The 22276-nt window shown below is 57.5% G+C and overlaps 1 protein-coding gene across 4 annotated transcripts; it reads right to left on the bottom strand.

Annotated features, from left to right (window-relative positions):
* Positions 1–908: 908 nt before the first annotated feature.
* ATP13A2 (ATPase cation transporting 13A2) lies at positions 909–21725 on the bottom strand. 4 transcript variants are annotated; one of them, XM_041419675.1, is made up of 29 exons: positions 21695–21725; positions 15980–16053; positions 14587–14754; positions 13767–13825; positions 13178–13289; positions 13010–13092; positions 12067–12144; positions 11593–11662; positions 10838–10972; positions 10617–10683; positions 9257–9388; positions 8554–8709; positions 8352–8462; positions 8190–8236; positions 7915–8103; positions 7638–7844; positions 7414–7530; positions 7157–7313; positions 6586–6706; positions 6269–6393; positions 5411–5571; positions 4507–4617; positions 4260–4339; positions 3773–3925; positions 3577–3673; positions 2835–3058; positions 2015–2166; positions 1554–1726; positions 909–1445 (listed from the first exon to the last, which is right to left on the bottom strand). In XM_041419675.1, the coding sequence occupies exons 1-29, from the start codon at positions 21702–21704 to the stop codon at positions 1275–1277; spliced, it is 3540 nt and encodes a 1179-aa protein (XP_041275609.1). In that variant the 5' UTR covers positions 21705–21725; the 3' UTR covers positions 909–1274. The 4 variants fall into 4 exon arrangements, with proteins under 4 accessions (XP_041275609.1, XP_041275611.1, XP_041275610.1 ...); XM_041419677.1 differs by having other exon boundaries at positions 13010–13089; positions 21695–21710; XM_041419676.1 differs by having other exon boundaries at positions 13178–13286; positions 21695–21710.
* Positions 21726–22276: the final 551 nt, after the last annotated feature.

The raw sequence follows: 22276 nt of genomic DNA, 5'->3' as shown, positions 1-22276 counted from the left end.
GCATCGAGCATTTCCCAGCCTGCCTGGGAACGAGGTGACCCCGAAACCTCCTCCCGCTCCATGGGTACTCACCCGTGCCATCCCAAACCCACCCCCAGCGGGCAGCACGGACAAGCAGCCAAGAAAATAAGTGTTAATTTATTGGACAAGACCCGTGACAGCCCCGTCCGCAGCCCGCGAACGGCGCCGTCACCTTCCCGACGGGGAAGAGTTAAAAAATAGAGAATTTGTGGGGTCTGTAATGCTACAGAGGTCCCATCCCCAAGCAGAGGTGCTCTGCCCGAGCATTCCAAGCGGAGAAGGGGCCCAGGCGCTGGGGATGGAGCAGCAGCCTCGGCAAGCTGGGAACGGGGACTGTAAACTCCCTACACATCTAGAGGGGACTGGGGCTTCACAGTGACACAGCTGGGGGTGCTGGGGACACCAGGGACCCCCTTCCTGGTGGCCTGGGCAGGCCACGAGAGGCCCAACTGGCCATGGTGGCCAGGGTGGGAGTGGGGGGAATCCTGCAGGAAGAGCCATGCTGGATCCTCCTCCTCCTCTGGCTCTTCTCGCCCGTTCCTCCTCCACCTCCTGCTCCTCTGGGCTGCGGCCACAGGATCAGTGTAGCCACGGGATCAGCGTGGCCATGGGATCACCATGGCCACGGGATCAGTGTGGCCATGGGATCAGCGTGGCCATGGGATCAGCATGGCCATGGGATCAGTGTGGCCATGGGCTCAGTGTGGCCATGGAATAAGAATGGCCATGGGATCAGTGTGACCATGGGATCACCATGGCTGTGGGCTCAGAGTGACCATGGGATCACCATGGCCACAGGATCAGTGTGGCCGTGGGATCAGCGTGGCCATGGGATCAGTGTGACCATGGGATCACCATGGCTGTGGGCTCAGAGTGGCTGTGGGCTCAGTGTGACCATGGGATCACCATGGCCACGGGATCAGTGTGGCCGTGGGATCAGCGTGGCCAGGGAATCACCATGGCCATGGGATCAGTGTGGCTGTGGGATCAGGGTGGCCATGTGACCACCATGGCTGTGGGATCACATGGCCATGGGATCAGCGTGGCTGTGGGATCAGAGATCAATATGGCCAGGGAATCAGTGTGGGCATGGGCTCATTGTGGCCACGGGATCAGTGTGTCCACGGGATCACTGTGGCCATGGGATTCCCATCTGCAATCTGAGGGATCCCACCCGCCACATCCCTGCTTTTCCTGGGATAAATAAATTAAGGAAGTGTCCGAGGGCTGGGGTAGAGGCACGGCTGGCACTGCTATCTCACGGCCAGGGACATCCTGGGTGTGGCAAAGAGGGGCTGGTCCAGGGGTGGCCAGGCTGGCTGCTGCTGGCTCAGCTCCTTCTCCAGCCTCTTGAAAAGCTTCTTGGAGGCTTTTTTCCGACGCAGCCTTCGGAAACAGCCGAGCAAGCCGTGATCCAAGGCGGTCTGGGGTCAGAGCAGGAGGGAAGCGGGGTTGAGGGGGGACAGGAGAGCCCTGTGCCCACCTGGGGACACTCCAGGGGGATGCCCCATCCCAAAGCCCCCCTGACCCACCTCCAGCACAAAGGCGGCGAAGAAATTGAGGGCGGCAATGCCCAAGAGGAGCAGCTTGAAACTGAAATCCTCAATGGGCTGCAGCTTCAGCAGGGACTTGGGGAAGCCCAGCGGGTACAGGGTCAGCCAGATCATCAGGCCGAAGAGCAGGACGAGGACGAGCAGGAAGAGCACTGGGGGTGAGAGGGGGTGGGGTGAGGGGCAGGGGAGGGAGGGCCGGTGGCTCTTGGTGTCCCCGTGGGTGTCCCATGGGTGTCCCGTGGGTGCCCTGTGGGTGTCCTGTGTCCCATGGGTGTCCGTGGGTGTCCCCATGCACAACATCGCGTGAGTGTCCCATGGGTTTCCCTGTGGGTGTCCCCGTGAGCGTCCCATGGGTGTCCTGTGGATGCCCCCATGGGTGTCCCCGTGAGTGTCCTGTGGGTGTCCCCCTGTGTGTCCCATGGGTGTCCCCGTGTCCTCACCGTTGGTGTAGAGCGGCTCCCGGAAGGGGTAGCCCTTGGACATGGCCACGGCCAGGATCAGGTACTGGAAGCCGGTGACACAGAACAGGACGGTGTTCTCGTAGTTGGGCAGGTTCTGGGGCGCTGTCACCGTGCTGTTCAGGGGGACGTACCTGGGCCGGGGGACAGGACAGGGTCAGCAGAGAGGCCAAGGGAGGCTGGACACCACCCGTTGTTCTCCAGCAGTTACAACTTTGGGAAGAGCAGGGGCAGCTCCAACCTCTGCTCTGGGAGCAGGGATAGATCCCTTGGGAATGAGAGCTGGGCCAGGGGGGTTTGGGTTGGAGGTCAGGAAAGGCCCTTCCCCAGAGGGTGCTGGGCACTGCCCAGGCTCCCTAGGGAATGGTCCCAGCCCTGAGACTGCCAGAGCTCCAAGAGTGTCTGGACAGGCTGGGATTGTTGGGATGTGTGTGCAGGGCCAGGGGTTTGACTGGATGATCCCTTCCAGCTGAGGACATTCCATGGTTCCCTGTCTGCTGCCAGATCCCAAATCCCAGGACAAACCCTGGGCTCTGACACAACCTCAGTGCTGTCCCCATCATCAAACCCTCAGGAAGACAAGGCAGGTTCAGGTGGGATATTGGGAAAGATTTCCTCATGGGAAGGCCTGCAAAGCACTGGAACAGCCTGTCCAGGGGAGGGTGGAATCACCACCCCTGGAAGTGTCCAAAAACCCCGTGGATCTGGCACTTGGGTCTTAGTGGCAAACAGGGGCTGACAGTTGGACTCGATGACCTTTTCCAGCACTGAATCCCACGATTCCCGGAGTGGGGGCCCTCACCAGCTCTGTGAGACGGTGATGAAGTAGCTGAGGACCTGCACGGTGATGAGCAGGGCTGTCTGCAGCAGGAGGCTGCCCAGCACCAGCCCGCTGATCAGGGCTCCCTGCGGCCGCCGCACACCCAGCGCCGGCGCCGGCCCCGTGCGCCCCATCAGCACGGCCACCGTGGTGGTGATCACCAGGTCGAAGAACAGGAACTGGAAATCACTCAGGTTGGTGTTGATCTGCGGAGGAGGGACAGGCTCAGAGCCAGCAGGGCTGATGCCTCAGGATTTGAGCTTTTATATTTTCCATGTATTTTAACCCTGCAGTTCTTTAGTGTAGAACTCCGAACTCCACACGCAGTGGCAGCTGCTGTTCTCCCGTTTTGGGCAGACACAGCAATTCCTCTCCAGGCCTGGCAATCAAGGACACTCACTGCCTCAGGCCTCGAAAGACTAAACAAAAGGGAGCAAACTTGGGGCAAATGACTTCATTACCTGAAGATGGAATTGGAGGATTAACCCCCCATATACGCAAAAGGACCAAAGTTATAAAAGTGTGAAAGCCTGTGACCCGTGGTTCATTTTTGGGTGCAGCCCCTGGGGGGTTTTGTCTGCCTGAGCTGTACCTGAAGGCCCTTCAGTAAATACACCCATGTTTTATTCCCTTAATTTGGTCTGGCCTATGTTTTAGGGTAGCCCCATAAGGCATCGGTGCCCCAGGAATTCTGAGAAAAGCAGGGATTTGGGGTGGGACTCACGGTGTAGAGCAGGAGCACGGACACGAACTGGACCAGGCTGTACAGGGCCATGTACTTGAAGACCCCGAAGGAGGTGACCAAGGAGCACCGGCCCTCCCTGGGGGGGGACACGGCGTCACCACCGGCCACCCCTCCCCGGGAGGGATCTGCGGCATTCCCGGGATTCCCCCGCATTCCCAGGATTCTCCCCGCTCACCGGATGACCCTGGGCACGCACTCGATGGTGGCCAAGCGGGAGGTGAAGGGCGAGGCCACCGACGCCTCGGCCTCGGACAGGGAGATGCCGACGTCGGCCGCCCGCAGCGCCCCGCAGTCGTTGGCACCGTCCCCGCACATCCCCACGCAGTAGCTGCGGGAAAGGGAGCCCACATTCCTCAGGGAATGGGAAAGGGAGCCCACATTCCTCAGGGAACAGGGAAAGGGAGCCCACATTCCTCAGGGAATGGGAAAGGGAGCCCACATTCCTCAGGGAATACAGGAAAAAGAGCCCACATTCCTCAGGGAATGGGAAAAGCCCTGGCTCAGCCCAGAGAACCCATGGATGCCCTGTTCCAGGCTGGACCTGGTGGAAGTGTCCCTGCCCATGGCATTGGTGCCACCAGGTGATGTTTGAGGGGCCTCCCAACGTCGTTCACCCCATAATTCCAGGATCCATCCCCTGGGATCCATCCCCTGGGCCTTACTTGAGCTCCTGCAGGCTGCACACCAGCTGGGTCTTCTGCTCGGGCAGCATGCGGGCAAACACGGTGGCCCGGAGCAGGATCTGCCAACGGGAGGATCCGTCAGCGTTCCCGGGGGGCAGGGAACTGGGAATGCCCAGCTGGGCACTGGGAATATCCATCAGGGAACTGGGAATGCCCAGCAGTGACCAAGGTTCCCCGTGGCACTGGAAGGTTCCCCACGGCCCCCAGGGCTCCCTGCCTGACTCACCCTGGGCAGCAGCTCGGAGAAGTGCTCGCAGACCACCTGGAAGGATTTCCCGTTGAGGGCGAAGTGGCAGTGCTGGGGTGGGAGGGAGGAGCCGTCCCGCTGCTGCAGGCCCTGCCAGGAAACAGCTCCAGCTCCAGCCCCAACCCCTGCGGGGCCCCCAGGCTGAGCCAGGACCTGCCTGGAGCAGCGGGAATGGCTCCCAAAATCCCAGTTCCCAGTGGGGCTGTTTGGGGTGCAGGGCTGGGCTGACCCAGGCATCCAAGCCAAGCCTGGAGCAGATCTGGCAGCGTCCATGGGGAGGTGTTTGGAGCTGCCATTCCAGCCTGGATCCCTGGATGTGCTCCAGGGAAAGGCAGGAGCAGCTGAACCTCTCCTGAAGGATGGCTTTATGAGGAGCAGGATCACAGCCTTAATTGCCTCCAAGGATAACGATGCTGGAAAACCCCTTCCCATCCCTGGAAGGGCTCAGGGCCAGGCTGGAGCACCCTGGGATAGTGGAAGGTGTCCCTGCCCATGGAATGGGACGAGCTTTGAGGTCCCTTCCAACCCAACCCAAACCATTCTGGGATTTTGGGATTCCCAGGACTGCAGAAAAAGCCGGATTTGAGTGACTCAATTTCTTAGATATTAGGAAGAAATTCCTCCCTGTGAGGGTGGGGAGACCCTGGCACAGGGTGTTCAGAGCAGCTGTGGCTGCCCCTGGATCCCTGGAAGTGTCCAAGGCCAGGCTGGACAGGGCTTAGAGCACCTTGGGAGGGTGGAAAGTGTCCCTGCCCATGGGATGGGATGAGCTCTAAGGTCCTTCCAACCCAAAGCATGCTGAAATTCTGTGATTTCATGAAAAACCAAACCTTTCAGGGTGCCTGGGCAGTTTGGGCTCCCAAAAGGTGTCCTGGGCTCTCACCTCGGGCTGCTCCTCGCCCTGGGAATGCTCGGCCAGGACGAACTTGAGGGCGGCAGGTTTGTTGTGGCCGGGCGGCGAGGCCGTGACGAAGATCACGCCCTCCCTGGGCTCCACCATGCGGCACCCCCGTGCCACGTTCATGGCTGTCAGCATGTTGTCCCCTGCCAGGGACACGTGGGTCATCAGCAAGGAGGTTTTGGGATGTCCACGCCAAGAGGAGCAGCTCCAAGCTGCCGTGTCCCCTCTCCTGGCCACCACAGCCATGTGATGGCTTCGCTTCCCTCTTCTTTCCTCCAAAACCTCCTGCCTGCCCTTCCCCAAAGAAATGTGGGTTCAATCCCTTTTCTCCTGCCTGGAAAACACCCAGAGGTGTCCCTACACCCCCTGCATTAGGGAAGGAATTTGGGATTTCAAACACAGCAATATTTAGGGGATGGACAGCAGAACAATGAGTTCTTCCACCCAAAACGTGTCCACACCCTGAGCCCCACTGTGGATCGTGCATCCCGAGGGCAGTGATGCACAGAGCCAGGACCCAGGAGTCCTCCTGGTGCCCCCACAGCTGCTTCAGGCATGGATTCCTGCTGGGGGTCATGCTGGGGTTCCTGGTGGGATCCCTGGTGGGGTTCCTGGTGGGATTCCCAGAGTAGGGCTCCTGGGGCAGGGTTCCTGGTGGGGTTCCTGAGGTGGGATTCCTGATGGGATTCCTGGGCTGGGGTTCCTGGGCTGGGGCTCCTGGTGGGAAAGCCCTTTCCCCCTGCACACTGCCCAGAACGGTATGTGCGTCCTGCATGCCTCCAGGACTGTCTGTGTGCTGTCCCTTCCCGAGCCCCGTGTGCTGGTCCCTCCCAGGGTCACCTGTCACCATGACGGGGCGGATGTTGGCGCTCCTCAGCAGCTGGATCACCGGGGCAGACTCCGGCTTCAGGACATTCTTCATGACCAGGAACCCCAGGAAGTTCAGGCTGCTCTCCACAGAGTCCCTGGTGGGAGACAAGGAGCCTTTCATCACCTCCAAAACCAGCACAGAGGATCAAGGGGTGTGAGCAGCTAAAATCCATCTGGGAACCAGCCAGGGATTCCCTCCATATGGATAAGGGAGGAATTCCCTGCAGGGGATCCTGGAAAACGCAAAAGCGAGTGAGGAGGTGGAGAGAGGGAGCACTGGCACCAACCTGGGGAGCTGCAGGGCCTCCTCGAAGGTGGCCACTGTGCCCAGGGCTTTGCAGGCCAGAGCCAGGACCCGGAACCCGTCGGTGGTGTAGTGCCGGAGCACCTGGGAGAAATCCGGGGGCACTGGAAAAGCGAGGCCAGAACAGCTCCTGAGGGAACCCCGGCTCCGGGAGGGGACACAGAGCTCTGGGGTTTGGGTGCTCATGAGAGCTGCTCCTCAGGGAGCCTGGAGATCCCATACTGGGCTGGAGGAAGTTCTCCCCACCCCAACAGCCTGGAGATCCCAGCATGGGTTAGGGGATGCCCCCAGCCCCAAGGAGCCTGGAGATTCCATACTGGGCTGGGGGAAGCTCTCCCCACCCCAAGGAGCCTGGAGATGCCAGCATGGGCTGGAGGAAGCACCCAGCACCATTCCCCATCTTCTGGCTCCTGTTTCCTTTCCCTCCCGTGGCTGGAGCTACCCCAAAGCCTTTGGGAGCTGCCCCACAGCATTCCTGAGGATAATTCCCTGGGGGATGAGCCTCAGGGATGCAGCCAGTGGGATTGGGGGTGAGCCCACCTCCCAGTACCAACCAGTTTCCCTCCTGCACAGACTGGCCACCATCTCCGGGGCGCCCTTGATGTAGGCGTGGGCCGAGGCCTCCCCGGGCAGCTTGACCAGGACGCTCATCCTCTGGAGGGAAGAGGAGAACGGGAAACGCCGCAGGATCCCCAGGGGGGCCTGGTGCCTCTGTGGAAAGCAGGTGAGATCAGGGCCGGGCAGGAATTCCTCCAGGAGGCAGGAGCTCCTCCAGGAGGCAGAAGGGTGGGGAGCTGTTCCATGGGGTTACCCTATCCCGAGGCTGCTCCTCTTCTGGCGGAGGTTTCACCATGGCCAAGACCTTCATCTCGAACTGCTGGAACGCTGGGAGCTCCCCTTCCTCCTCCTCCTCCATCATCTCCAGGCGCTGAAACCAAGAGGGCAAAACCCTGCTGAGCTCCTCCACCCACAGAGGGCCCAGAATCACCAAGATTCCCAACGCCTCCCTCTCCAGCCCCGCAGCTCCCGCCTCACCCAGCCGGTGGATTCCAGCATTTTGATGTCCACGGGGTCCCCGACGAGCTGTCCCCGCAGCGGTGACACGGCGTGGCAGGTGGCCAGGGCGTAGAGCAGGGCGCCGGCGGGCAGGCAGCGGGGCTCGTGCACGATGGGCAGGAAGCGCTGCTGCTCCAGGGGCACCACGCCCCACACGTCCAGCCCCTCCTGGGTCAGCGTCCCGGTCTGCGGGCACAGCGCGGTGGGTCCGGGGAGCCCCGGCGCCCGCCCGGCCCGCCGGCCCGGCCCGCCTCACCTTGTCAAAGCACACCAGGCGGATCTTCCCGCACAGGTTGATCCGCGGGGGGCTGATGCAGAAGATTCCCTGTTTTTTCAGCCGGTTCTGGGCGTAGATGGTGCCCACGGTCATGGCGGCCGGCAGCGCTGGCGGCACGATGACGGTGACCAGGTCCAGGGCGCGGATGATGATTTGTCCCACGGGGACCTGGGAGGGGAGGAACAGGAACTTGGGTGGGCATCCCTCCCCGGATGGATCCCTGCGGGCTCTCCCGCTTGCTCCACCAGCCCTACCTGGTTCCTAACCAGGATGAGGATGCTGTACAAGGTGCCGATGAGAGCTGTGCAGGGGGAGAAGGGGCTCAGTTACAAAGCAGGGCACAGCAGGGAGCTGGAATGGAATTCCATTCCAAGGAATCTGGCTGCTCCAGGATGCATCTCTGCACCCAGACCTACCCAGGATGGCGAGGAACAGCACAAACTTCACGGCGTCCTTGTAGAACTTGAAGCTCACGGGTTTGGGGTAGAGGATGGAGCTGATGAGGTCCCCCTTGGCCGTGCAGAACCCTGTGGGACAGGCAGGAGGTCACAATGGAACTGCTCCCAAGGGCACGGATTCATCCTGGGCCTCATCCCGGATTATCCCCCACGCCCTCACCTGTGCGGGTGACCACGGCCAGCACCTCCCCGCCCACGTAGGCCTTGGCCTGGATGACCTGTGTCCCGCAGAACAGCGTGTGCCGCCGGTGCTCCTCGGGGCAGTACGTGGCTCCGCCCGCCGGCAGCGGCGTCTTCATCACCGGCACGCTCTCCCCTGCCCAGAACATTCCAGGGGGGGATTGTCACCCCAGGGGGGGTCAGGGGCCAGCAGGCCGGGGTGGGAAGGTGGCTCTGACTGAATCCCATGGGAATGTGATGCCTTAGGATTTTAGCTTTTGTAGTTTTCAGATCCTGTGCTGCATTAGTGCCTAACTCTAAACTCCACACAGCCTGTTCTGTCAGCTGCTGCTCTCCCGTTCTGGTCAGACACAACAATTCCTCTGCAACTCAAGGACACCCCCCAGCCTCAGGCCTGGAAAAGTATAAACAAAATGAGTTGGGGGCCAGCAAACTGGGAGTAAATTATTTCATTACCTGAAGCTGTAATTGGAGCATTAACCCCTGATATGTAAATAGGGTTAAAAATTTGTAATTGTCTGAAAAACTCGTGCCCATTGTCCACTTTGGGTGTAGCCTTGGAGGTTTCTGACTGCCCAAGGTGTATCCATGGAAGGCCTTCAATAAATACCCACTTTGTCCTCTTAACCCCTGTCTGGCCTCTGCTCTAGGCAGCCACCCCAGCGTGCAGGAAGGGCTCTCACCGGTCAGCAGGCTCTCGTTGACCATGCACTCGCCGGTCAGCAGCGCGGCATCGCACGGCAGCAGCGCCCCGGCCGCCGGCAGCCGGATGCAGTCCCCAGGCACCAGCTCTGCTGAGCTGACCACCAGCTCCTCTGGAAAACAACCCTGCTCAGGGCCTGGGGAACGGGGTAGCTGATCTCCAGACACCTGGAGAACCCGCTCAGGGATTGGGGAATGGCGTGACACTCATCTCCAGACACCTGGAAAACCCCCTCAGGGATTGGAGAATGGGGGCACTCATCTCCAAACACCTGGAGAATCCCCTCAGGGATTGGAGAATGGGGGCACTCATCTCCAGACACCTGGAGAACCCCCTCAGAGATTGGGGAATGAGGGTCACTCATTTCCAGGCACCAGGGAAGGAATCCCCATGGGATAAGGCAGCAAACAGGAAGGGGTTAATTCCCTGGAGATGGGAAATTGAGATCCAGGTGTGGGGAGAGCTGATCCAGACCAGAATTCCCAACCACTCCAATCACAGGGAATGGCACAAACACCCGTGGACAGCCAAGATTTGGGCTGTGTGACAAATGGAACCTCAGAAGAACAGGAGGAAAAGGGCTGGTGGGACAGGGCAGGGATTCATGGGGGATTATCCTTGTAATCAAAGTCTCTCTCTCTCTTTCCCTGAAATCCCCTGTTAAATTAAATCCATATTGGCTTTGGATTATGGTCTTGTCTGCACCTTCATTTGGGCAGAGGCATCTTTTACTAATTGGACCCCAAAGTTATTCCTGTGCCTCATAAGATTATTCCCATGTATCCCAACATTATTCCCATGTATAATAACGTTATTCCCATGTATCATATTGTTATTCCCATGTATCATATTGTTATTCCTATGTATCCCAACATCATTCCTGTTTTATAACATTATTCCCATATATTGTTATTCCCATGTATCCCAACAATATTCCCACACATCCCAAGATTATTCAGGTGTCTCATAACACTATTCCCATGCATAATAGCATTATTCCCATATATCATAAGGTTATTCCTGTGTATCCCAACATTATTCCCATGTATCACAACATTATTCCCACATATCTCAACATTATTCTTGTGTATCCCAACACTATTCCCACACATCCCAATATTACTCTGGTGTTTCATAACATTATTCCCATATATCATATGGTTATTCCCATGTACTCCAACATTATTCCTGTGTATCCCAACATTATTCCCATGTACCCCAACATTATTCCTGTGTATCCCAACACTATTCCCACACATCCCAATACTATTTTGGTGCAGAACCAGGATCCCAAAGGGACACATCATCCCAGCCACCATCCCAAAAATCCTCCCTCTCACCTCCTCCAGGCCGCCGGACCCGGACCCCCATGGACATCCTGGCCATGTTCCGCAGCGTGGTGCTTTGCTGGGAAGGAGGCAGAGGTCAGAATTCACCCAAAACACGGGAAACCATCCCTAGAAACGGCCTGGGGGGCTCGGAAGCAGGGACAGAGGACAGGGAGAGCCCGGAGTGGGGCTGTTCGTGGGGCTGTGGCCCCAGAGGAGCTGCCCCCACGCACCCTGCGCGTCTCGTAGAGCGACAGCCCCAGCGAGAAGGTGGAGATGAGGAAGATGCAGGCGGCGTAGTAGTAATAGGCATCGCACACCCACAGCACCATGCTGAGCACTTGGAACAGGTAGAAGGGGTTGAGCACCTGCAACAAGGAGAAAAAACAGGTCTGGGAGCTCACTGGGAGACCTCCTTGGGGTGGGAGAACCTCCCCCAGCCCATCGTGGGATTTCCAGGTTCCTGGAAATGAGGAGAGCTTCCTCCTGCCCAGTATAGAATCTCCAGGCTCCTGGAGGTGGGGAGAGCTTTCTCCATCCCATCATGCAATTTCCAGGCTCCTGGAAATGGGCAGAGCTTCCTCCATCCCAGTATGGGATTTCCAGGTGGGAGAAATTTCTCCAGGCTCCTTGGAGGAAGAAAAGCTTCCTCCAGCCCATCGTGAGCCTTCCAGGCTCCTGGATGCAGAGGAGAATCCAGCCCTTCCCTATGCCCTTCCCTGGGGCTGGCAGCCCCCAAACCCTCCATCCCCCCTGGAATTCCCTAGGGATGCTGCTCCCAAGGATGCTCAGCCACCTCCACAACCCCCGGGGGCTGCTCCTGTCTGAGCCCAGAGGGACAGGAAGGGTCCCCTCCACAGCTCTATCTTCCCCCCCACATCCTCTCCTTCCTTCCCAAGGGCTGGGAAGCACTTCCAGAGAGGGACAGGGAGCAGGGGAAGGATCTGTCCTGGGAAAATCCCCTTGGGAAGGCCAGCCTGGAACCCACCTCCTCCACCAGGAGCCTGGCGTAGGACTTGACGGGCACCTCGATGAGGTTGGGGCCGTAGATCTTCCTCCTGAGGGGGGGAAGGACAGAGAGGGAATGTTACCCTTGGGAAGGAGAGGGAAGGAGTTTGAACCATGGGAAAAGAGAGGGAAGGAGTTTTATGCTTGGGAAAAGAAGGAAGGAATTTCATCCTTGGGAAAAGAAAGGGAAGGAATTTCACCCTGGGAAAAGAGGGAAGAAGTTTTATCCTTGGAAAAAGAGGGAAGGAGTTTGACCCTTGGGAAAAGAGCGAAGGAGTTTGATCCTTGGGAAAAGCTGCATTTCCAGCCCTAGGGCCCCGCATGCTGCCCAGACCCCCACGAGGAGCCAGGAAGAAGCCAACCCCAGGAATTCCATCCCACCCGGCAGTTTGGGGTCTGAGGCTCCGGGATTTCCTGCTCCCTGGAACAGCCCCAGGAGGCTGCCAGCCCCCACCTGGCGCCGTGCTCCTGCTGGTCCAGCCCGGCCCGGCACAGGTGCAGCTCTGCGCAGGTCCAGCCCTCGTCCAGGACGCTGGGCAGCAAAGAAAAACAGGGAGAGAGTCAGACCCAGCGGGAAGGGTGGAACAAACAGCACGGCCAAGGGCTCGGGACAAACCCACCCTTTGGAAAGGGAGAGTGCCCTGTTCCTTGGCCTCTCTGCGGCCCACGGCTGCCAAGGGAAGGCAACAAAAGGGGCACAGTCTGAGAGCCGGGAGCGTCCGGCCCTGCCAACCATTCCGGCCGGTTCCCTGTGCCCGGGAGCACCCCGAGGGCACCAGGGATGGCTCCCGAGGCCCAGAAGTGCTGAGGGTGATGCCTCAGGGTTTGAGCTTTTATATTTTCAATGTATTTGTGATCCTGCAGTTCTTTAATATAGAACTCCAAACTCCACACGCAGTGGCAGCTGCTGTTCTCCCGTTTTGGGCAGACACAGCAATTCCTCTCCAGGCCTGGCAATCAAGGACACCTCACTGCCTCAGGCCCCAAACAAAAGGGAGCTGCAGGGAGCAAACTTGGAGTACATGACTTCATTACCTGAAGCTGGAATTGGAGGATTAACCCCCAGTATGCAAATGGACCAAAGTTATAAAAGTGTGAAAACCTGTGAGCCATGCTCCATTTTTGGGTGCAGCCCCTGAGGGAGGGTTTTGTCTCAGGGAATGTACCTGAAGGCCTCCAAAAAACACAAGTGATTTTATTCCCTTAATTTAGCCTGGCCTATGTTTTTAGGGAGCCCTGATAAGGCACAAAGGGACAGGAGGTGCTGGGAATGCCAGGATCCAGGGGGATCCTGAGGGAGCTGGGAATGCGACACAGCAATTCCTCTCCAGGCCTGGCAATCAAGCCAGGATCCAGGAGGATCCTGAGGGAGCAGGAATGCCGGTCTCTGGGAGTACCTGACTCTGCAGAAGGCCTGCCGCCGCTCCAGCCACACGTAGCGCATTCCCTGGAATAGGTAATACCTCAGGAGGTTCTTCTGCTGGACAGGGATGGGAAAATGAGGCGTAAGTGGGGTGTCCAGGGACAGAGAGAGGGCTTGGGGGTGGGGAAGGTCCCGGTGCCACCTCATCCTTGTCGTGCAGCCGCACGGTGTCACGGCTCTCCTCCTCGTCCGGCACCGCCACGGCCACGCTGCTCCTGCGCTCCGCCTGGGCCCCGGGGTGCTGCTCCAGGCTGCTGGGGGAACGGGGCTCAGCCATGGCCTGCCACCCTCCCTCAGGGACATCGGGGCTCAGCCATGGCCTGCCACTCTCCCTCAGGGACACCTGGGCTCAGCCATGGCCTGCCACTCTCCCTCAGGGACATCAGGGCTCAGCCATGGCCTGCCACCCTCCCTCGGGGACATCGGGGCTCAGCCATGGCCTGCCACTCTCCCTCAGGGACATCAGGGATCAGCCATGGCCTGCCACCCTCCCTCGGGGACATCAGGGCTCAGCCATGGCCTGCCACCCTCCCTCAGGGACATCAGGGCTCAGCCATGGCCTGCCTCCCTCCCTCAGGGACATCAGGGATCAGCCATGGCCTGCCACCCTCCCTCAGGGACATCGGGGATCAGCCATGGCCTGCCACCCTCCCTCGGGGACATCCAGGCTCAGTCACCCTCCCCAGAGCCAGGGGTGGCTCCGCACCCCGCAGGGACAGAGCCTGGCTCACCTGGCCTCGCCCAGCGGCTCCGTCAGCACCTTGGTGGTGAAGCACTGCCCAAAGCGGTCCTGAAACACAGGGATGGGGGACTGGGAATGCCTGGAGAGTTCCCAGCTCCTTCCAGAACCTGGGAAGGCTCTGGCCACCCATCCTGGGTGGGGGATGAGGTTTGGGGACAATGAAGAGAAATTCCAAGCCAGGCAGGCTGGGATGGAAGGGGGAAACGTGGAGTTATTTTAGGAATAACAATGATTCCTGGAATGGGACAATTCTAGGAATGATAATAATGGTAATAAATTTCTGGAATAATCTGGTGCTTGAGGAAAGGAGATGTCTGACACAGGAAGGAGGACAAGGAGAGAGAATATTCACAGGGTCCTGTGGGGAACCTGGGGCAGAGCCCGATCCCAGATCCACAGAATCCAACCCCAGATCCCCAGAGCCCAGGCCTGGATCCACAAAATTAACCCCAGACTCACAGAATCTAACCCCAGATCCAGAGAATCCAACCCCAGATCCAACAGAATCCAACTCTGTATCCACAGAACCCAACCCTGGATCCACAGAATCCAATTCCCAATCCACACAATCCAACCCTGGATCCACAGAGCCCAACCTCAAATCCACAGAGCCCAACTCTGTATCCACAGACTCCAACTCTGTATCCACAGAATCCACCCCCAGTTCCACAGAATCCAACTCCTAATCCACAGAATCCTACCCAGACCCACAGAATCCCACCCCAGACCCACAGAACCCCACCCCAGACCCAGAGAATCCAACCCAGACTCCCAGAACCCCACGCCAGGCTTGCTCCCGTGGGACTCACCCTGATGATGAGCCAGTCGGCCTGGCCCAGGGCACAGGGCTGGCACTTGGCCTGCACCTCCAGGCTGGGCTTCCAGTGGAAGAGCAGCAGGAGCAGCCCCGCGCTCAGCACGGAGCCCGCGTGGCACAGCAGCACCCGCCACGCCCTGCGCTGGTAGCCCGTCACCTCCTGCGGGAGAGGGGACCACTGGGGATCACTGGGAACCACTGGGAACCAATCAGTGGGAATGAATCACTGGGAATCAATCACTGGGGATCAATCACCGGGAATCAAATCACTGGAAGTGAATCACTGGGGATCACTGGGAATCCATCACTGGGGATCAATCACCGGGAATCAAATCACTGGAAGTGAATCACTGGGGATCACTGGGAATCCATCACTGGGGATCAATCACCGGGAATCAAATCACTGGAAGTGAATCACTGGGGATCACTGGGAATCCATCACTGGGGATCAATCACCGGGAATCAAATCACTGGAAGTGAATCACTGGGGATCACTGGGAATCAATCAATGGGAATTAATCACTGGGAATCACCGGGGATCAATCACTGGGGATCAATCACCGGGAATCAAATCACTGGAGAATCACTGGGAATCAGCAGGAATCAATCACTGGGAATGAATCACTGGGAATCAATCAATGGGAATTAATCACTGGGAATCACCGGGAATCAATCACTGGGAATGAATCACTGGGAATCACCAGGAATCAATCACTGGGAATCAATCAATGGGAATGAATCACTGGGAATCACCGGGAATCAATCACTGGGAATGAATCACTGGAGATCACTGGGGATCACTGGGAATCAGTCACTGGGAATTAATCACTATGAATCACTGGGAATCAATCATTGGGAATTACTGGGAATCACTGGGAATCAGCAGGAATCAATCACTGGGAATGAATCACTGGGAATCAATCAATGGGAATTAATCACTGGGAATCACCGGGAATCAATCACTGGGAATGAATCACTGGAGATCACTGGGGATCAGTCACTGGGAATCAATCACTAGGAATCGCTGGGAATTAATCACTATGAATCACCGGGAATCAATCATTAGGAATTACTGGGAATGACTGGGAATCAATCACTTGGGATCACTGGGAATGACTGGGAATCAATCACTGGAGATCACTGGGGATCACTGGGAATCAATCACTGGGGATCAATCACCAGGAATCACCAGGAATCAATCACGTGTACCCGGCTGCTCAGACATAAAATCAGCTAAAATCGATTACCAACCATTAAACCCTGAACTCCCAAAATCCCGGCGTGACCGAGCCCCAGATAGGGAATACCAAGGGGCTGGAAAAGCAGCACCTGGGGGTGTGGGAAGCCCTGGGGTGGGTGTGGGAGACCCCCCAGGCCAGACCTACCATGTGGGCCGGGTCTGTGTCCGGCTGCAGTGTCCCGTAGCCGGGGCGCCGGGCCCCCAGCAGCCGGCTGCTATCTGCAAATCCACCAGAAACACGGAGAAGGGTCAGCACAGGGGCCGGAGAGCCCCGGGGCCGGGCTCCCGGCGATGCCAGCCCCGGGAGGACGTGGTGGCTCCTGGCCCATCCAGCCAGGATCGCTGCCCCCTCATCCTCCCGGGCACGTGACGGTCATGGGGACGATGCCAGAGCAGCCCCGGGAATTCTGGCGTTATCCCAGGAGCCCAGCGGGCACGGGAAGGGAGCAGGGTTGGCCGGAGCCAGGCCAGCTCTCCCTGCCACTTTTCCAGCTCGTTTGCTCCTTGTTTGTTCCTTGGGTTTGCTCCTGGCTGCCAAAAAATTGACATTTCCCAGTTTCAACCATGCTCCGATTCCCGTCGGGCTCCGCTGCACCCCAAAGCCCAGCCTTGAAAATTTGGATCAGGAATCATCCCTGGGATCTCCCTAGGTGGGATCTCAACCACCACCGTCCGTGCCTGAAGTTGAACCTGCTCATTCCCCAAATCCAGGATGGATTATGAGTCACCGAGCCTGCTCATTCCCTAAATCCAGGATGGATCAGGAGTCACTGAGCCTGTTCATTCCCTAAATCCAGGATGGATCAGGAGTCACTGAGCCTGCTCATTCCCTAAATCCAGGATGGATTATGATCATGGCATTCCCAAGGCTGGGATCTCAGAGCAGCAGTGGGGAGGCAACACGTGGCACAGGCACAAGCACGGAGCTGGGAGCTGTTCCTACTCCTGGAACACGTGGATATTTCCTGCCTGGGCTGGGGTTGGGTTTCCAGGAGGGCACCGAGACCAGCTCGAGGATTTACACTGGAAAAACCGCCCCGGCTGGATTCCTGCTGCTCGCTGTCCACCCCAAAGCTCCTCTGCAGGGAATAAAAGCCATTCATTAAAACCATTCCCTGGTTTTGGTGATCCCGGTGGGGAGGGGGATCCATCTCCAGCTCCTGCAGCCGGTGTTGCTCCACAGGATAAGTTTGGAGGGGAGGAATTGGGGGATGAGCCTGAGGGGTGGTTTAGTAAAACAGAGGAGCCAAGAAAAGGGAGGGAGGGGTCAGCTGTTCCCAGTGCCAGCCTCAAATTCTGCAAAAAGCTGGAATTCCAGCTGCAGGGACACTGGGAGTGCTGCCCTTCCCAAGGGCAGGACAAAGCACAAGGGCTTTTCCCGCGATCTGCAGGAGGTGGAAAAGTATCCAAACAACCTGAAACCAGCCCAGTTCCCTTCCCCGAGCCTCTGGGCAATGGGAAGCCCGGCCTGCCCCTCTCCTGAACGGAACCATCCCGGCTTTTCTCGATCCTAAAGCAACAAATCCTTGGGAGGAACCAAGCGGCTCCGCGCAGCCCCGTTCCGTGGGATTCCAGCTCCGTTCCGGGGAATTCCTCCCCTCCCCTCCCGCTCCCATCCTGGCTGTTCCCAAAGCTCGGCAGGTGAGGAGAAGCCCCGGCACAGACTCACCCCGCCTCATCCCGCCGGGAGCGCCAGCGGAGCCGCCCGGTGGGGGTGGGATCGGCCGGGATGGGATCGGCCGGGATGGGATCGGGAAAGGTGGGATCGGTCAGGATGGGGTCGGGAAGGGTCGGATCGGCCGGGCTGGGACCAGCAGCGCCGCCATCCCCGGCGTCCCCGCGGCCGTGGCCGGGCAGATCGGAGCGGAGCCGCCGCAGTCCCGGCACCGAGGCCACTCCTCGTCGGCAAACACGGCGCGGGGGCTCCTGGATGTCCCTTCTCCGCCTCCGGATCCCGGGAATTTCCCCGGAGCCCTGAACAGAGCTCTGCACTCTGCTTCCCGCTCCGCCGCTAAAACACGGATTAGGAGGAGAATACGGGCCAGGGGAGGCTGGAATTCCGGAGAGGGGTCAGGATGCACCGGCCCGGCTGGTCCGGGGAAGACGGGAGCCAAGATCCCGCACCGATGATGGATGTGCACAGCCAAAATCCCACCTGGAATTCCCTGCAGCTGCCTGGCTCTGAGTCCAGTCCCTGCCCTGTCCTCTCGGGTGGAAATTTGGGAAGAGGCTGCTCTGGATGCTCTCACAGCCACTGCACATCCTGGCGGGGGGGTGAACCCTCGAACTCCGGGGTGCAGAGCTGGAAGCTGGGATGGGATTGGAATCCAACACCTGGCGCGAGATCAGCTGGGAATGCCAGGTCCTTGTCCCAGGATTTGGATCCGAGTGGCAGCCCCTTCCCCAGCAGGGGTGCACATGGAAAACAGATGGATGCTGCTCCCAGAGACTTCTCCATCAGCTTCCCTGGGCAGCCCTGGCCCTTCCTAAGCCCCTTTCGGGAAGCAAGCAAACCTCAAGGGGGCCTGGAGACGTCCTGCTGCTCCCATGGTTCCTGCTGGATGGTCCCTGGGCAGCACCATCCGTCTGTCATCCATCCACGGATCCATCCATCCATCCACCCACCCACCCACACCGGCTGGAAGCTGCACACAAGATCAGGAAGCTCCATCCAAGGAAGTTTCCGTTCCAACCACTGAGGCTGATGGGATGGGGTTGGCAAGGCCAACTCGGGGAGATGGGGACACGGAAAATCAGGATAAGGCAAAATCCGGGAAGGAGAGACAACGTGAGGAAGTGTTTGGATCACGGAAGGTGAGACTGAACCCACGAGGATCTTCCAGAGCCTTTGGCTCCAGGATGGGAGATCCTGCGGCCGAGCACAGCGTCAGGCTGAGATCCTGGTGATTCTCCTGCCCTTCCCATGGATCCCAGAGGAACCCATCCCAGCCAGCCAGGGACACGCTGCCCTTCCCATGGATCCCACACAGAAATCCCAGCTGGACAGGGACGCTCTGCCCTTCCCATGGATCCCACAGACCGATCCTGAGCAAACTCATCTGACCAGGCGGTCGGGTCCTCCCGGAAAAACGGCCCAAGGCTGCAGGAACAAAGGCTGAGACAGGCCTGATCCAAGGTGGGGATGTGGAAAACCAGGACTGGGACTCCCCAGTGCTGGGAAATCCACGCTCGAGCATCAAACCCTTGAGACAGCTGAGGAACAAACTCCTGGGAATTCCCAGCAGCCCCGTAGACCTGCACTGGTTGTGATTTGGGTTTTTGGAGAGTTCCTCTGTGAGGAGTGGGGCTGTGCCATGTGCCGGTGATGCCAGCCGAGATCCCGGCATTCCAACCCTTCTGGCACAGGGGGATGTTCCCTGGCACCCAAACCCAGCTGCCAGTCTGGAGGGAAGTGCCAGGAATATCTCACACTGCGGTGTGAGCTGGAAAACAGGGGTTTCACACCCCAACCCACATTTCCCCCAATTCCAGGTAAATGAGGGTAATTCCAGGTAATAGGAAGAGGGGCTGTGCTCCTGGCATTCCTGATGGGAAGTGAGGAACCAGGGGGGAACATCTCCAGCAATCCTTAAATTACAAACTCAGGGAAAAAAGGGGGAGCTTTGACCCTCGAGTGCTGCTCGGCTGCGGATCAGGATTGGGATTGGCGAGGGGGATCCCAGGGGATCCAGGGGATCTGGGTGGGATCACCACAGGGATGGAACTCCCAGAGCACCCAGGGATGTCCCCCCTGCCCTTCCCTGCCCGGAGGAAAAGTCCCTGCAGGAAAGGGGCGAAGATCGCTCAGCAGCGCCGCTCCTGCATTCCTGGGAACGGGAATCCCGGCTGGGAGCCCTGGAAGGATCCAGAACCCCGGGTGCCCTTTTCCCACCCTGCACCACGTTCTGTGTTCATCCATGAACAAAACCCTGGGATCGCTCCGGGATGGGATCTGAGGGGTGACAGGTCCTTCTGACCCCAAACCCCACCCCGTTCTCCACGATCCCCACGGGAGAGGGACGGGAGCGTTCCCGAATTCTGGGTGGGATCCAGCCGTGGGAAGCGGCTGTGGCAGGGCCGAGGGGATCCGCAGCAGGGTTTGGGGTTTGAAGGATTTGGATGGTTTGGGGTTTGAGGGGTTTGGAGTCTGGGCTTTGAGAGTTTTGGAGTTTAGAGGATCTGGATGGTTTGGGGTTTGGAGGCTTTGGAGTTTGAGGGGTTTGGGGGGTTTTGGGGGGTTAGGAGGGGTTGGACAGTTTGAGGTTTGGACAGTTTGGGGTTTGGGAGGTTTGGAGGCTTTGGAGGGGTTTGGAGGGTTTGGGTATTTTCAGGTTTGGACAGTTTGGGGTTTGAGAGGTTTGGGTTTTAGAAGGTTTCGGGAGTTTGGGGTTTGAAGGATTTGGATGATTTGGCGTTTGGAGGATTTTGGGGGGTTAGGGGTTGGGGGTTTTGGGGTTTGGACTGTTTGGGGTTTGAGGGGTTTGGGATGTGGAGGGTTTGAGGGGTTTGGGAGTTTGGGGTTTGGAGAGTTTTGGGGTTTGGAAGATGTGGAGGGTTATGGGGGCTTGCAGTTTGGAGGGTTTGGGCATTTTGGGGATTGGAGAGTTTGGGTTAGGGGGGTCTGGAGCACCCCGCAGCCCTTCCCACAATTCCTTCCCCTCGGATCCACGGCTGCGCTCCCAGGGCTGGAATTCCCGAGGGATGCAGAGCCAGGAGGTGCCGGGAAAAAAAGTGAGATAAAAATGGGAAATAAAGAGAAATAAAACAGGGAAGTAAAGTGAAATAAAAAGGGAAGTGGAGCAAAATAAAAAAAGGGAAGTGAAGTCCAATAAAGTGAAATAAAAGAGAAACGGAACAAAATAAAAGAGCAAAATAAAGTGAAATAAAAGAGAAATAGAATATAAAAAGTGAAATAAAGCAAAAGATAAAAAACAAAATGAACTGGAGTAAAAAAAGGAGAAAAATGAAAATGAAAAAACAAAATATAGAAAAATACTAAAGAGAAATGAAGTGACAAAACTAACAATGCAAAGGGGATAAAGTGAAATAAAAGAGAAACGGAACAAAATAAAAGAGCAAAATAAAGTGAAATAAAAGAGAAATAGAATATAAAAAGTGAAATAAAGCAAAAGATAAAAACCAAAATGAATTGGAGTAAAAATAGGAGAAAAATGAAAACGAAAAAACAAAGGAAAATACTAAAGAGAAATGAAGTGAAAAAACTAACAATGCAAAGGGAAAAAGCAAAATAAAGCACAATTAAAAAGCAGAAAAACAAAGTTAGGAAACAAAACTACAGCAAAATAACGCCAAATGTAAAATAAAAACCTGAAAGTAAAAAACCAAGCCACAAATGAAAGCAAAACAAGGAAGCAAAAAAGCAAAATAAAATGAAATGAAGTAAAATAAAGCGGAATAATAGAGAATTAAAGCAAAATAAAAATACAACATCTTTACAAAAAGGCGACAGAATAAAGCAAAATTTAAAAAATAAACAAAGCATAATCAGGCAAATCAAAAAAGCAAAATTTTAGAAGAAAGGCAAAATAATAAAGCAAAAAAAAAAAAGGGAATACATGGGAATACATGGGAATAAACCAAAATTTTAGAAGAAAGGCAAAATAATAAAGCAAAAAAAAAAAGGGAATAAATGGGAATACATGGGAATAAATGGGAATACATGGCAATAAATGGGATAAATGGCACTGGAGCCGCACCGGTCCCGCCCCCCGCGCTGGGCTGGAGCGGCCCCGGCGGCGCTCCGGGCACTCGGGGGCTCCCGGTCCCTGATCCCGACCCCTCATCCCATTCCCGATCCCATTCCCGGATCCCGATCCCAATCCCGGTCCCGGCTCCTGACCTGAGCTCATGGCGCGGCCCCGCGGCCCCGCGCGCCGCCGGAAGAGGCGAGGGCGGAACGGCGGGGGATGCCGGGAATTGGAGTCCGCACCCCAAAACCCGGGTGTGGCACCCCGGGGGATGCCGGGAATTGGAGTCCGCACCCCAAAACCCGGGTGTGGCACCCCGGGGGATGCCGGGAATTGGAGTCCGCACCCCAAAACCCGGGTGTGGCACCCCGGGGGATGCCGGGAATTGGAGTCCGCACCCCAAAACCCGGGTGTGGCACCCCGGGGGATGCCGGGAATTGGAGTCCGCACCCCAAAAACAGGGTGTGGCACCCCGGGGGATGCCGGGAATTGGAGTCCGCACCCCAAAACCCGGGTGTGGCACCCCGGGGGATGCCGGGAATTAGAGTCCGCACCCCAAAAACGGGGTGGGACACCCCAGGAGTGGCATCCCTGTGACCTCGCAGGAGCAGCATCCCATTTCTGGGAGGTTTGAGTTATCCAGACCAAAATCATGAATTCACCAGCAAAGCTGGAGTGGCTCCTTTCTCTCAACCCCAGGAACTGCTCCAAACATCCCAAACTGGAAAAAGCTG

This window comes from Onychostruthus taczanowskii, unplaced genomic scaffold, assembly GCF_017590055.1.
Source record: "Onychostruthus taczanowskii isolate IOZ18803 unplaced genomic scaffold, ASM1759005v1 scaffold61, whole genome shotgun sequence".
Lineage (NCBI taxonomy): Eukaryota > Metazoa > Chordata > Aves > Passeriformes > Passeridae > Onychostruthus > Onychostruthus taczanowskii.
Note: the sequence above shows the minus strand (reverse complement) of the source record. Positions and strands in the feature narration are given on the sequence as shown.

Bases quoted from the DNA above. Each gene is read 5' to 3' on its own strand.
- ATP13A2 (XM_041419675.1), bottom strand. The intron at 8,104-8,189 runs GTAGGGCTGGTG...CTCCCCTCCCAG, and splicing joins TCATCCTGGTTAGGAACCAG to GTCCCCGTGGGACAAATCAT. The intron at 2,167-2,834 runs GTGAGGGCCCCC...CCCCCGGCCCAG, and splicing joins ATCACCGTCTCACAGAGCTG to GTACGTCCCCCTGAACAGCA.